The sequence below is a fragment of the Chelonoidis abingdonii genome, chromosome 3, assembly GCF_003597395.2.
Source record: "Chelonoidis abingdonii isolate Lonesome George chromosome 3, CheloAbing_2.0, whole genome shotgun sequence".
Lineage (NCBI taxonomy): Eukaryota > Metazoa > Chordata > Testudines > Testudinidae > Chelonoidis > Chelonoidis abingdonii.
Window position 1 is genome coordinate 178,692,468 of NC_133771.1, and position 14,782 is coordinate 178,707,249.

Sequence of the window (14,782 nt, forward strand, 5' to 3'; positions counted from 1 at the left end):
AAGAGAGAGATTCTAACTATGGGAATATTGACGTCGGAACAGGAAGATTTTTATCAATACATTAGGAAGCAAGGAGGAAGCCAAATGGACAGGGTAGGCCCATTGCTCATGAGGAGGGAGAAACAGTAACAGGAACTTGGAAATGGCAGAGATCTTAATGACAGTTTCTTTCGGTCTCACTGAGAAGTCTGAAAAGGAATGTAACAAGTGAATGCTATGGGAAGGGGTAAGGTTTTAGAAGATAAATAAAAAAAGAGCAAGTTAAAAATCACTTAGAAAATTAGATGCCCTGCAAGTCACCAGGGCCCGCATGAAAATGCCATCCTAGAATACTCAAGGAATTAATAGCAGGAGGATCTCGAGCCTCTAGCTAATTACTTTGGAAAGTAAATGGAGAGAGATTCCAGCAAGACTGGAAAGGGCAAATATAGGTGCCCATGCTTAAAAAGGAAATAAAAACAACCCAGGAAACTACAGACCATTATAGTTTCACCTTCGTCAGGGAAGATAATGAGCAGAGTAAATTAAAATCATCTGCAAAACACTGGAAGGATGGTAGGTGGATAGGAATAGCCAGCAATGGATTTGTAAAGAAAAAAATCATGTTCAAAAACCAATCTGATAGGCTTTCTTTGATGAGAAATGAGTCTGTGTTATAAGGGGAGAAGCAATGGATATGGTATACCTAGACTTAGTAAGGCATTTGAAACAGTCTCGGTGCGCGACAGAAAGTCGCATGTTCCGCATGATATCACTTATCGTTAAACTAGGCAAAAAATACAATTAGATGGAGCTACTATAAGGTGGGAGCATAACTGGCTGGATAACCATATTCAGAGAGTCGTTAATGGCTCCAATCCGCTGGAAATGTAAACAAGTGGGGTTCCGCAGGGTCTGTTTTGGGATCGCTCCTGTTCAATATCTTCATCACCGACTTAGATTTGCATAGAAAGTACGCTTATTAAAGTTGCGGAACGATACCTAACCTGTGGAGAGATTGCAACTGTTTTGGAGGACAGGGTAAAATTCAAAATGATTCTGGACAAATTGGAGAAATGGGTCTGAGGTAACCGGATGGAGTTAAATAAAGACAAATGCAAGTGCTCCAACAGCTTAGGAAGGAACAATCAGATTTCACACATCAAAATGGGCAGAGACTGTCTAAGGGGAGTATGGCGAAAGATTCAGGGGCCATAGTGGACACAAGCTAAATGGTCAACAGTGTGATATCTGTTGCAAAAAAAAGCAAACATGATTCTGGGATGACATTACAAGTGTCGGTGTAAACAAGACACGAGGAAGGGTCCATTCTCTGCTCTATCTGCGCTGTTAGGCCCAACTGGAAGTATTGGTTCTAGTTCTGGGCCCACTCAGCATTCAAGAAAGATTGGTGGAAAATTGGAGAGGGTCCAGAGAAGAGCAACAAGAATGATTAAAGGTCTTGAGAACATGACCTATGAAAGAAGGCTGAAAGATTGGGTTTGTTTAGTTTGGAAAAGAGAAGACAGAGGGGACATGATAGCAGTTTCAGGTATCTAAAAGGGTGTCATCAGGAAGAGGGAGAAAAACTGTTTCACCTAGCCTCTAATGATAAAACAGAAGCAATGGGCTTAAGCTGCAGCAAGGGAGATTTAGGTTGGACATTAGAAAAAAGTTCCAAACTGTCAGGGTAGTTAAAACACTGGAATAAATTGCCTCTAGGGAGGTTGTGGAATCTCCATCTGTGGAGATATTTAAGAGTAGGTTAGATAAATGTCTCTCAGGGATGGTCTAGACAGTATTTGGTCCTGCCATGAGGGCAGGGGACTGGACTCGATGACTCTCAAGGTCCTTTCCACTCCTAGAGTCTGTAAGTTATTTTCAGCAGTATGCCCAAGGTGCTGCCTAAGCTACCCAGGAGCAAAATGCAGAGAAGAAAGGACAGGACTTAGGTCTAGAGTCTCAAAGGTGTTTAGGTGTCTAAGTCCCATTGAGCTGAGCTTTAGATGCCTGCTTGATACTCCAGAAGGAAGTGCCTCTTTATGCTCAAGATTCTCAGCTGTGAAACTTCTCCTAGAGTTAGGGGCCTAAGCCAGCTGTCCTTTTGCATAAAAAAAACAGAGACCCACCCCACTGTAACCAAGGACCCAACTGTTTTTGTAACATGCCTTGGGAGGAAAGAAACATAGAAAGTCCACTGACTTTTTGGCAGTGGCTGGTCTACTGAGTTTCATGGGTTTCTTCATTTTCTGGTTGCAGCCACAGCATTTTCAACTGCTCCCTAGGCTCTGCCTCGGTGGCACCATGTTTGGGCACCAGTCAAAAGCAGCATGGTCCAGGTCAGAGAAGATGGTTTCTATGGCAACAGCTACACTTGCTCCCAGAACTCCTGCAGAGAGACATGTGGTTTGGTCAGGTTGCTATGCCTTAGAAGGATCCCTTCCTAGTCTATACCTCCTGTAAGAGACCCACAGCTGAATGACTGTCTCTGATTCTCAATGTATTCTAGAGGAAGGATCTTCACTCCAGCTGAAATGCAGTGGATGAAGAAGCCATTGCATTTTCTGTTACAGTGTTAGGTATAGGTCACATCTGCCGTGGTAGCCAGTAATAGACCATCACTTCCCAAACACAGCCTCTAATAATTACAAATAATCAGAATGTCTCCCAATTACCTGTGATAAATCTGTAAAGATTTGTGGAAACAGATACAGACAGCCTGTGTTAGAGGATTCTTCTAGATCATTAGCATATAGCTACTACTTAGCAGAAGGAGACTGGTGATTTTTCAGTGCCACCGGGCTTCTTTTGGGTTCTGGAAGTTTTACCCTTTCCACATGGACTTAAGGAAAGTATCGATCACTGGTGGTTAGTATCTTTTAATGGTAAGGCAATGCTCCTGTTTTCTTAACTCTTCTGCCTAAGGGGCTTCATTACTTCTTTCTTTATGTGGCTTCAGCCCATTATTCTCAGCAGCCTCTCCTCCATTTCTAAAATATCAACATTAGGCTCAAGCTTCATTTTCTGATACAAAAACTGTACACTGTTACATTTCTTCAGTCATGACTCTAAGGCAGATTTTCTTGGAACATCTGAGCCTTTGAAATATTTAATCGGAAAACAAGTGAACATGAAAAACAAATTTGGGGAAATGGAAAGAAAAGGAAATTTGACATATCCTGTGGTGGGAAGAGGAGATGGAGGGAAAAAAAGGGGGGCCTTTATCTCTCTTCTGCACAAGGAAAGTGGACTGTGTGATTTTGAATAGGTGTAGGAATTGGAAAAAAAACAGGGTAATCCTTCGGTATGCAGTTCTAATGGTTGGGAACTCAAAACAGGTGTTATTGCAGTCCACAGGAGTGGCTGTCCCTGTAGGATAAAGGGTGCATTTCATCACCAAATACTTTATTTTTTTTTGTTAGCTTCCAGCATTTCATGCAATATGGTTTTACTGGGGGAGGAAGGGTTAACTTAAATTCTCTTCTTTTACAAATGAGAAATAAAACAGTATAGCAGTTAATATGCAATTAAGTTATGAAATATGGCAATCTTTCACTAAAGCAGCTATTAGGATTATTCTTTGTAAGAGTCTACCACCTGGCCGTTAGCACAGTTATGAGGTTTAGAGACTGTTCGACCAGATGTCTGCTTCAAAAGGTACAAGCTGAGGTTGGAAACTGAATGTTTTGGAACATTTCACCAGGCCTTCTAATAAAAGAAGAAATAAAACTTTCAAATCTGAAACATTTCAATGTTTGTATTGGTGTATTTATTCCACAGTAAAAATAAACAGTACTTCAATTTAAAAATAAAATTTGACAAAAAGGACAAAAACTATAGTTGGTGTCACAATACAGAAGTCTGCCTAAGTTCAACATTGCTACCAGCAGCTGTGTTCTTAGATAGTATTACATTTGGACACTATAACCCTGTCATATTACTCATTGAAGGTACAAATTTAAGTTACCGTGTTTCCATCATTAATGCTATATGAGCATTTGGAAGAATCTCTGTGCTGCACCTGCTAATATGAATTCTTAGTGAACATGAAAGAAAAGAAAAATAGACTTATCAAATAGTAAGTTACACAAATCACTTATTGCTTCTGTAAACCCTTAGTACCCTGTAATACCCTCCGCCCCCTTTTTCCTTACCCTTGAGAGAATGTGGATGTTAAGGGATAGCTTGACACAATTAAGTTCTCATTTCCAATTTAACATTGTTGAAAGGCAGGTGGCAAGTTTTACCACCCTAGAGTGCTAAGAGGCTGTTGTAAGACAATTGTTTGTCTGGTTTACATTGGGGTGGGAAAGAAGACTGGAGACCTGACAAGCAAAACCACATTGACTTTCACTCTTAACTTTGATATTTATCTTGCTTTCCAGTGCATTAGAAGGTAACCATTTTCAAAACATTTTCTTTAATGTCTTTATTTGACGAATTCACAACATACAATCACAGGATTAAGTAGTAAATACAAAGGGGTAGTACCCAACTGTTCCTTCAGAGAAATGCTGAATCAGTCCCATTAGTTATGGTTCATTCACTTCTTGGATTTTGGTTGTGAGGCCATGTAGAGAGCTATCAAACAGTAGATGGTCCCTCCTATTGTTAGAGCCATAGTGGTCCGATATAGCAGCTGATCAGGAACTCCTCGTTTCAGATGTACTGGCAATCCATCAGCCTTCTTTGGGAGAGGAAAAACACAGCAAATGAAAAAAGGTTGAGTGTATGCTGATCACCACAAAAGCTACTGCAACTAAAATAAGGATAATGAGAGAATTGGAGAGAGAGTAAAGAAAAACCTCCACGAACCTCTATGTAACTAATCCTCCAACAAAACTTAGGGTTTCTTCCTGTAGCTGCACAAAGGCAAGAGCAGGCTCTTTATTATATGCACCTTGCAAACTATAGGCACAAACATGCCTTGGAATATTTTCTCAAAATCCTTTACCATAAAAGGCACCTGACTGAAAAGTGTCAGTAACTAGAGAATGGGAGAGGATTTGCATAAATCAAATGTTCACCAATTCAGCATTACACGTGCAAATAAAAACAGCACGCAAGAGAGAACTGTGCAGATTTTAAAAAGCACAACCCCTTGTCAGTCTCATAAAAATGAATGTTATGAGGTTTTAGTCTTTAAAATTAGAGAACTCCTATAAAAATATGAACTCCACTCAACAGTTGCACCCAAACAAGTTGTTAATCCACAGAGATAAACACAAAGACTCTGGAGGACACTACATATACCCTTATTCCATAGGTTCTGAGCACCAATAAACATTTACATAGCAGTTTATAAACAATTTAAAATTACTCAATACCGAACAAACCAGGCATCATCCAGTTTGTTCCTTGCATTCAGAAGCTTTGTTGGATCATAAGCATGTCATATGTTCCAAGAAAGAAAACATTTACAACTGATTTGTATGTGATAAGCACATGCAGTGGTACGAAGAAAGGAGATCTGAGGTTTCTCTCCTTTCTAGGAAATGCCCTGCCAATACAAGGATTCCTGTGCAGGGTTTCAAGGTACTGAGACCATGAATTAAACAAGCTACAAACATTCAACTATAGGATGTTATGAAAATTACTATAAACCTGTTCAGAAAAAGTTTCACATATTTACATCCTTTGGACCAAATGTTGCAGAATTTGAGTTACATCAATGCATGCCCTCTGGTGCAGACCCACTGATGGCATTGCACAGGTGCAATGAAGGGCAGAATATGGCCCATATCTTCAGCCTTTTTTATTTACATTTGCTCTTAATAAAGCTTTTCTTCTTACCTGAAATAGCTTCTGGAGGTCCGGCACCTTGTTCTTACCCAAATAAGAAACAGCTGCTGGCGAATCGGAGGCAAGTTTAGTTGGTGTTCCAAAAATCAGAGCTGGCGATTCTGTGGATGCCAGTGGCTTCAGTCCCTGAAAATGGAGATTTAAGTGTTGAGTACCTGGATATTTAACAGCTGAAAAGAATGTACCACTAATCATGTTCCAAGCAAACAAATTACCAAAGCTAAGATGAAAAAGCATTATGGAGAGAAAGCTAACCTGGCTACAGCCCCCCTACCTAATAAATAAATAAAAAAATGACATCCAGTTACAAATATATTGGAAGTGACTGTCAAATTTCTCAGCTAGCTTTGGCTCAGGACTTGACAAATTCACTTACCATTTGTAAGTAAACAACTTTCCATGGTGAATGAGATTCTCCAAGTTTTTTTTCAGAAGTTTCTAGCCCTTATCATTGCAGAGAGGGCTTTCTAAATGTGAAATTAAAGTCAACTAAAGTAGTGTTTCCCTGAAATGGTAGTCAGCCTGAAATAAAAGTGAAGAGTGCCTCAAGGCCCAAATCCTACCCCAATGCACTGCCTGAACAGCAGGGGAATTCCTCAGACATCTGGGGGGGAATAACTGACAAACAAAGACCGACCTAATGATTGCCGCAGGCAGTGGCACACCTTAAATGAAGGTGTGGCAACAGGCTGGGGAAAAATGACTACAACCATCTCCACTTTGTACAGGTACAGCAGGTGCTGCTGGATAAGAGAGGACACTGTTAAGCAGGAATCATCACTTCCTCCAGCACTCAGCTGGTACTGCTATTCCCTCAAGTCTCTACTGACTGAGCTATAATTTAAACCTTTATTTCAAATCATGTACTCTGATTTGATACCATAAATCCTATTTATTGGAGAGGTTTTCAGGTACACTACTCAAAGTTATGGTTCCCCCAGCAAATGTAAGGCAGCCTGCTTGCATATCTCTCTATATTTATTACTACACATGGAGTTAAGTTATGCCTTCATGTGTGTGCAGTGTCATAAGATACAGCTTTCGCAGTAACCCTAAGTTTTCTGATTTACCCACATAAATAGAGAAATATGTATTAATGCAACAGTGATGCTGAGATTTTAGTTTGATAGTTTTTAAATTCAGAGTAATGCAAACACTGATTCAATGCAGTGGGCAAAGTCCTGGCCCCATTGAAATCAATGGAAATTTTGCGACTGACTTCACAGAGCTCTGTATTTCACTGTAGGGTTTAGTTCTAAAAGATGCTTGAGATTTTAGTGCATTTAGTAAAATACTAGATTACAATATACAGTGGAGGACATTATTATTTTCTCTATTAATAAACCAAATTACGTTACATGAAAGGCATTAGTCTTCATTCAAGAATAAATCAACTGAAAATCTAAAGTTTTAGAAGTAACTGAGTAAACTGTTTTCAAAACTGGCTAAAAAACTTTTAGCCTGAGAACAACCATGAGACATCTTAAAGTAATTCTCAGAGGTTAAAAACTCCTAAAGATAATGAAATGGTCTTAATCATGACTAAGACAACCATTTCACTATCATCCATTATCTTTAGGAGCTTTTTCTACTATGATGCGAAGCATTTAGTGTAATAAAAGCATTTAGATTTGCATAATGAATAGATTACTACATCAAACTATCTTGTGATCTTTCTCCCTTGTATTAACAAATTACTTTTCAGTTGTCTATTCGAGTCGATCTTATATTCTGGAGCCTTCCCAATCACAAAAGAAATGCTACACTTGACCAGAGCCAGAGGCCCGAGAAGCGATTATTACACAAATTAAAAACTAAATGGATGACAATCTACTACAAGTGATGCAGTCTAACAAACTGAACTCCCAGGGACTTCCCACACAGGTGATGTTACACCATACTTAACCAACTGTAACAGTCCTCCTCACCCTTTGCTCTAACAATCTGGAACTTTCATCTCTCTCCCTCCAGCACTTCCTTTTTAAAATTTTACCTTAAAATTCAGATGGTTATCCTTCATTGGGAGTGAGCCATCCCCAAACCACCTCCCCAGACTTACTGGACCCCCTCCAGTTCCTCCTCACTGCAAGTAATCTGCTCCTTTCCTATTTAGATTTTAGACTGTCATTACTATTATCTACTATATAAAAACAGAATTGTGTTGTATGCACTGAGGTCATATTGAAATGGCTTGCAATGTACTAAGTGATTATCTTCCATCCTGAATTCTTCATCCCATGCCTATCTACCAATATGTATCTTTATTGGTTAATAAAAAATAAAGCTCTCACAGTAGATCACTTTAAAAAAAAAAAAAACACTTGCATTTTAAACCACTGCCACCCATTGTGCACTGTATAGAGTTTTGATTAGGCTAGTAAGACATCCATGCTTACTATGAGCTACTGAGTAAGTGTTAAAGTTTTAAAGACACATCATGCACTGAGGTTCTCTTTTTTTATTGCACCAATAAGGACATATATCAAAATATTTTCAAGTAATAAAGGAAATTCAAACTTGACTTTCACCTAGAATGACATTTAATCCAAGGTCATGGATCAGAAAAGTGGTGACACAGTCACTCAATACTGAAAAGCAAGCTTAATTTGCCTTAGCCTCTCTTCACACTATTTTTTTTTTTGTTATTGAGTTAGTCAAGAATGTATCAAAAAGCAAGGTCAGTGGTATTTTCCACAGTTTTACAGAGGAAAGAGAAACCAGAACTGGGAATTTAGGTGAGGTTGGGGGTAAAACTGGAACAGGATGAGGGGAGACTGATCTGATCAGGTGCACAGTGTGAAATGGAATAGCTGGGCAAAGACTGGATCAAGGAGCTGATAGAGGGAGACTGGAACTGTGAACCAGTGAGAATGTTGAAGTGGGGAAAGTGCAAAAATATATACACTTAATTATATATTCACATACTATCATGAATATGTACAAGGGAAGTGAATTAAGGGTTCTCAACATCTAAACTGATGTGGTCATATGTGGGCTGATTAGATCTTTCATATTGCAGCAATATCCAAAACACCGTCCAATATCCATAATTAAAAAGCAATAAAAACCATAATGTACTTAAAACAAATGCCACTGAATAATGCTGAAAAGTGGACATAAAACTCTCCATTTTCAACATTTTGCTATATAGTCAAAGAAAGTCTTTACAGCAGAGCTACTGAAGCTGCCACTCTAGGACTTAGTCAAGGTGTCAGATGGTCAATACATGGAGCTTTAGGATGAACTTTTGTCTCATTTGCCCACAGCCTCATGCTGTTTGCATTTTGTTAACACAATGCAGATAAGGGTTTAGAATATTTCTTTAATACATGACACTATACATTGAGAGAGAGAGAGAAACTTGCTCAAAGTGAATTAGATTGAGGGGGAAGGGAAGAAGATACATCACTCATAGTTTATGCTTAAAAAAAAAAAACACACAAATTAAGTTAAAGTGTTACAGAATGTTTTTAAAATGAGGCATTTATGAATTCACTAACCCTTAACACCTATCATATAGGTAACAAATTCCTTACGCTGTAGAAAAAGCTTTGTTCCAGAGGCTGAGCACAAACTATTAACTGAGATTACATTTACATTCTGACAAGGCTAATGCATGTGCATTTTTAGACAGGATCATTCCTAACTTTATCAAGCCTATGTCAATCAACAGCAAAATTTCTGAATACATTGGTCACAAATTCAGGAATATCAAAACTAGTCTATACTAGGAAATGTTTGCTGGTATAGAAATGTCTCAAAAAATGAACCTATTCCACCACCAACCTTGACACTGTTATACTGAAAAGTTTCTAGTGTAGACATGTCCTAGAACTATTTGAAAGTAGTCCCACTATTGATCTCAAAGGTCACTCCATTTCCCTCCATTAAGATTCTCAATGGAAAGTGGCCAAACAGCACACTTGTCCACTGTAACTGAAGGTATATCACTGGCAGAAAGTCATGTGTCTACAACTGACTGAACCACAAGCAACATCTTCGCTATGATTATCTTTGTGCTACTGGCACGGCGAGCTGAAAAAAGGAAATCAGTTTTGCCCAACCATTCCTTAAGGCAGATTTTGTTGTACGTACGACATTAAGGGCTGGTCTACACTAGCAGTTACAGTACTGATACTGTCTCACTCAGGGGTGTGAAAAAAAATACACCTCTGAACACAGCAAGTTTCAGCCCTGTAAGGAGCCAGTGTAAACAGCACACCAGCACTTATGTCTCTTTTGGAGGTGGTGTTTTAGAGAGCTGGTAGAGCTCTCTCCCAGCACTCTGCCCTGACTATACAAGTCATGTTAAAGCACTGCAGCGGTAGCGCTTTACCATTGACAGTGTAGACTAGCCCTAAATATCGTGTTAAAGCTCTGTTCATATTGTATATATGAGGGGTTCTCGACATTTTTTCCCCAGAGCCCCTTCCCCCAACCCCAACAAGCTACAAAAACTCCAGGACACAGCACGAAGGTGGGGGGTCTTGGAGCTCTGGACTCCAGCCAGGCCCTCAGGCACAGGCATAGTTTTACTTCTATTTTGGTGGACAGGGCCCAGAGGGGCTCAGGCCAACTCCACATGTCAGGGCCTGGGGAGGGAGTGCCACCTCCACCCCACGACTCACCTCCACAGACCACCCAGTCAGTCCATCTGAATTGTGGGGGAGGGAGGGTGCAACCAAAAATTATAACTCAAATGGGGCAGGGGCTCAGTTCAAAAAGTTTGAAAACTGCTCAGGGTGCAAGCATGGGAATAGGGTTGCCATAAATAGATGGTTAAGGGTTAATGTCTCTTTTACCTGTAAAGAGTTAAGAAGCTCAGTAAACCTGGCTGACACTTGATCAGAGGACCAATAGGGGGACAAGATACTTTCAAATCTTGGTGGAGGGAAGACTTTGGTTGTGCTTTTTGTTTTGTTTGCTGTTCACTCTTGGGGCTAAGAGGGACTAGACATACACCCAGGCTTTCCCAATCTTTCTGAATCAGTCTTTCATGTTTCAAAATTGTAAGTAATAGCCAGGCAAGGTGGATTAGTCTTATGTTTGTTTTCTTAACTTGTAAATGTGTCTTTGCTGGAAGGATATTTACCTCTGTTTGCTGTAACTTTCAGTCTAAGGCTGGGAGGAGTCCTTCTGGTCTATATGAATCTGAATACCCTGTAAAGCATTTTCCATCCTGATTTTACAGAGGGAATTTTTACCCTTTTTTTCTTTCTTTAATTAAAAGCTTTCTTTTTAAGAACCTGATTGAGTTTTCCTTGTTTTAAAATCCAAGGGATTGAGTCTGAACTCACCAGGGATTGATGGGGGGAAAAGGAGGGGGATGGTTAATTTCTCCTTGTTTTAAGACCCAAGGGGTTTGGATCTGTGTTCCCCAGGGAAGGTTTTGGGGGAACAGAATGTGCCAGACACTAAATTCTGGCTGGTGGCAGTGTACCGGATCAAAGCTAGTAATTAAGCTTAGAAGTGTCCATGCGGGTCCCCACATTTGTACCCTAAAGTTCAGAGTGGGGGAAAAAAAACCTTGACAAGGGTGCAGGAACAGGAAGAGCTAGAAGTGGTGTGTCAGAAGGGCCCTCAACTGAGGTTGCTGCTCCCTGAGGGCTCTGTCAGCCCCAGAGCAGGATCCCCCACAACCCAGGCAGCTGTTACTGGCTGCACGAGCAGTCAAAGAGGGCTGGGAGCTAAGGAGCAGCCCCAGCCACAAACACCAGCTGGCATTAGCCAGAGCAGCAGCTGCCACTCCTCCCCCAACCCCTGGGCCTTCCAATGCAGGGACACCAGGGCTTGGGGCTCTGGGTTTCAGCCTCACAGCTTCAGACTTCAGCCCCACTAAGGGTGCCAGGACTCAAGGTTCCAGGCTTCAGCTGCAGGCCCCCTTAAACAGCTTGAGAATTGCTAGCATACATGGCTATGCTTCAGTAAACATTAAAGTCCCAACATAACCTGACAAAGACCAAACAATTTTCAAATGCTAAAGATTAAATGAATTGTGATTAAATATTACAGTACTATTAGTATAGGTATTTTTCAGTACATTCTAAGTGGAATCCCACTGCCTCAAAACAGTACTGACTAAATGATATTGTGATGTTTTACAATGGAGTAGGCAGAACTGAGGCTCAGTCCTATATGCACGACAATCTAATTTTAAGGCTACCGTCCTTGAGAGACTCTTAACTTGTACAACCAAGTTACCACAGAATCTTTGTGGAGAGTCACAAAAAAAAGAAAAAAGTGGGTTTAAATTTTCCAGCAATACCCTAAAATAGGTCCTGTCCTGCAATATATATGCATCTCACAGAATTATATCAAAATTATTTAAGTTCTAAAACTGACGCCTTCAAAGCAAAACTTCCACATCACCACATTTATAAAGACAAAATGGTGAAAATTAAGTATAGTTCAAGAAGGTTTAAGATTACAAGTGCAAAACGCAAGTCATTTTAAAAAGGTGAATTCTGATTTTTTAACAGCAGGTACTTTCCCTATAAACTTCAATGTTACACAAAGTATCTTATTTTAAACTATAAATTCCATGCCTTAGGACTATTTAGACAAGTCTTCTAAGTCACACAACCATACCTTCCCCAATTCTCAGTTACACTGCAGCACTTCTAGCACAGATCAAAGCCAGAATGGGAAGTCCTGGCAGGATCATTCTACTAGCGTAATGCTAGCACCCTCCTATGCCACTCTCCCTTCCCCATACAAGGTTCCCTGCACCTTGGTGATCCCTACCTACTGTGCTAACTCCATGAGTTGACTATCCAGAGCAGGATGCTCTAAAAAAACAAAGGGAGGCTCCAGCACACAACCAGCCCAGAATTAGGGAAGTGCCAAAGTTGTCTTAATGGCACCTTCGCTCTACACACTTAGGCCATATCTGAGGACTGGGTCCTCTATAATCCAAGCCAAATACAGAAGAGCCTGTATTTCTTCACCAATACAACGCTATATTTGCAACAAACATTATTGAAGGGAGATAACATTCGTAAGACATCTTTTTATTCAAACAAGTGTTCTACATAAAAACATGGGAGCACTGAGCATATAAAATTCCATTTTTCAACTATATCCTCTGAAAAAAACAGCTCTTGATAATCTGAGTTGATTTTACACATCAAAGGGCTTCATATGATTTTTATGGATTTTAAAAAACACCCCAGAGAGAACACAGGGTATTCAGGAGAAAAGTTTCTTCCCCAGCTGAATATTTATTCAGCCTCTCCAAAAAGATGTTAAACCCCAAATTTAGATTCTTTCCATGCAATAGTATCTGTGAAATTGTACAGGTTTGTAGAGACGCTTCTATTGATTGAAAGAGACAGACATTTGTCTAGGTACACAGTAAATTATAAAAGGGTTCCATTTTAATAATTCTGTTCTAAAAATATCACTATTCAAGACTAATATCCTGCTGTAATATCTGCAGAATATATGGCTACGCTTAATACACACCTAAACGAACATTAGGGTCAGGTAACAGAGGAAATTCTATCTAACTCACATGTGTTTTTTGCCTCTGCATGAAGTAATAAATATTTAAGTTAAAAATGCAGAATGGGAGTATTTCTTACCAACCCAACCAGTTGCATCAGAAATAATTCAGAAGGAGGTCCTCAGACTATAGTTTGGAGTAAAGTCAATTCTACAAGGAAAAATGTATTCAACTAAGGATGCTCAGGCTTGACTTTAGATCATCTTCCCATTATAAGACTGCTAGACCTGGGAGATACTCAAGTTTTATCAGAGACCAGATCCATCATAAAGATGCCCAAGATGCTCCTAGGGGCTGAGGGTGCAGTAAGAGCTGCTATGGCAGCTCTAAACAACATGACGATTCACCTGTGCTAGGAGAATCCTCCCATGGCCAAGCCTTGAGGCAACTGTAGAGGGCCAGGGCAGAATCTACCTATTTCGTACTTTCATTTTCAAGTAGATGGATATTTCCCACTTTTTGGGCTTGCCTATCAGGATGCAGGAGAGATACCTTATTTGCAAGGCTTTAAAAATTAACCCAGCAACCACTTACCCAGGACTAAATACACAATGCTCCACACCACACCCTCTTCCAAGCAACACCTGTTGTGAATGGTTTCTTAGTAGTCGTCAAGTACCACTCATGGCTTGGGCCTGAAGAGCCTACTAACTTGGTTGAACTTAGAGACCCCAGTTAATGCCACACCAACCTCTTCTCCCTTCTACCACATATAAATAAATGAGTTAGTGCTGCTATTCACCACACACATCAAATCAGTTAATGTTCTTGCATTGAAGGTGGCACACTTACATGGCCCTGGGCAGGTCCTTCCTTGCTATCTCAATAAGGGACAAGCATGGGGACAGACATCATGCCTGCAACAGCGGAAGCAACACTGGGGGTTGTGTGTGTGTGCCTATACCAGAATTACACTCCTAAACAACAAAAGCCCTAGTGTAGACTCTAAGTTCTTTTGCTAGTGTAGTTTGTTTCATACAGGAAACTAGTGTAAACTACATCAGCAAAAGAACTTGTTTGCTGATATAGTTATATTGGCACGCTCTTTTTAGTGTAGAGCTGGCTTTTTAGGGTAGAAAACCTCTTTTGGTGGAAGACTGATTTTTTAAAAATTTTATCCACTCTGCAGTGATCAATTTTTATTTAAAATTAAATTTTAAACAGACTGTTAAAAACCTAAAGCTATTATAATCTACTAACAATTCAAATTAAATGCAACAAATATTAAGCAGTATGTTTGCTCCCAAGGTTTAAATAGAGTCAAACTACTGGACTGGTGGAAGTCAATGGCTAGTAACCTAGAACCAGGGTTTGTTGAAATGCTAAGCCAATTTTTGATAGCAATAAAGAATATTTTCTTCACTTCAGCTTATTCAACTAGTTCAATTCAATGCCTAGTTCATTCAGAGTTAGCTAATCAATTGGGAATTGAAAAAGCATGAAAGTGTGTTTATGCATGAAAGCTTTTCTTCTTCCATTCTATAAATAAAAGCTAGG

The 14,782-nt window shown here is 39.8% G+C and overlaps 1 protein-coding gene across 3 annotated transcripts in view; it reads right to left on the reverse strand.

Annotated features, from left to right (window-relative positions):
* Nucleotides 1-14,782, reverse strand: part of COX7A2L (cytochrome c oxidase subunit 7A2 like) — a 41,295-nt gene that overhangs the window by 24,288 nt on the left and 2,225 nt on the right. Inside the window, exons 2-4 of one of the 3 annotated variants that reach the window (XM_032769454.2) lie at nt 5,773-5,907; nt 4,795-4,841; nt 4,579-4,666 (exon numbers count right to left, since the gene is read on the reverse strand). In XM_032769454.2, the coding sequence (XP_032625345.1) occupies nt 4,797-4,841; nt 5,773-5,907 (180 nt within the window). In that variant the 3' untranslated portion in view covers nt 4,579-4,666; nt 4,795-4,796. Of the gene's footprint in view, nt 1-3,721; nt 4,667-4,794; nt 4,842-5,772; nt 5,908-14,782 lie in introns of those variants that run through there. The other 2 variants (XM_032769452.2, XM_032769453.2) reach the window with 2 other exon arrangements.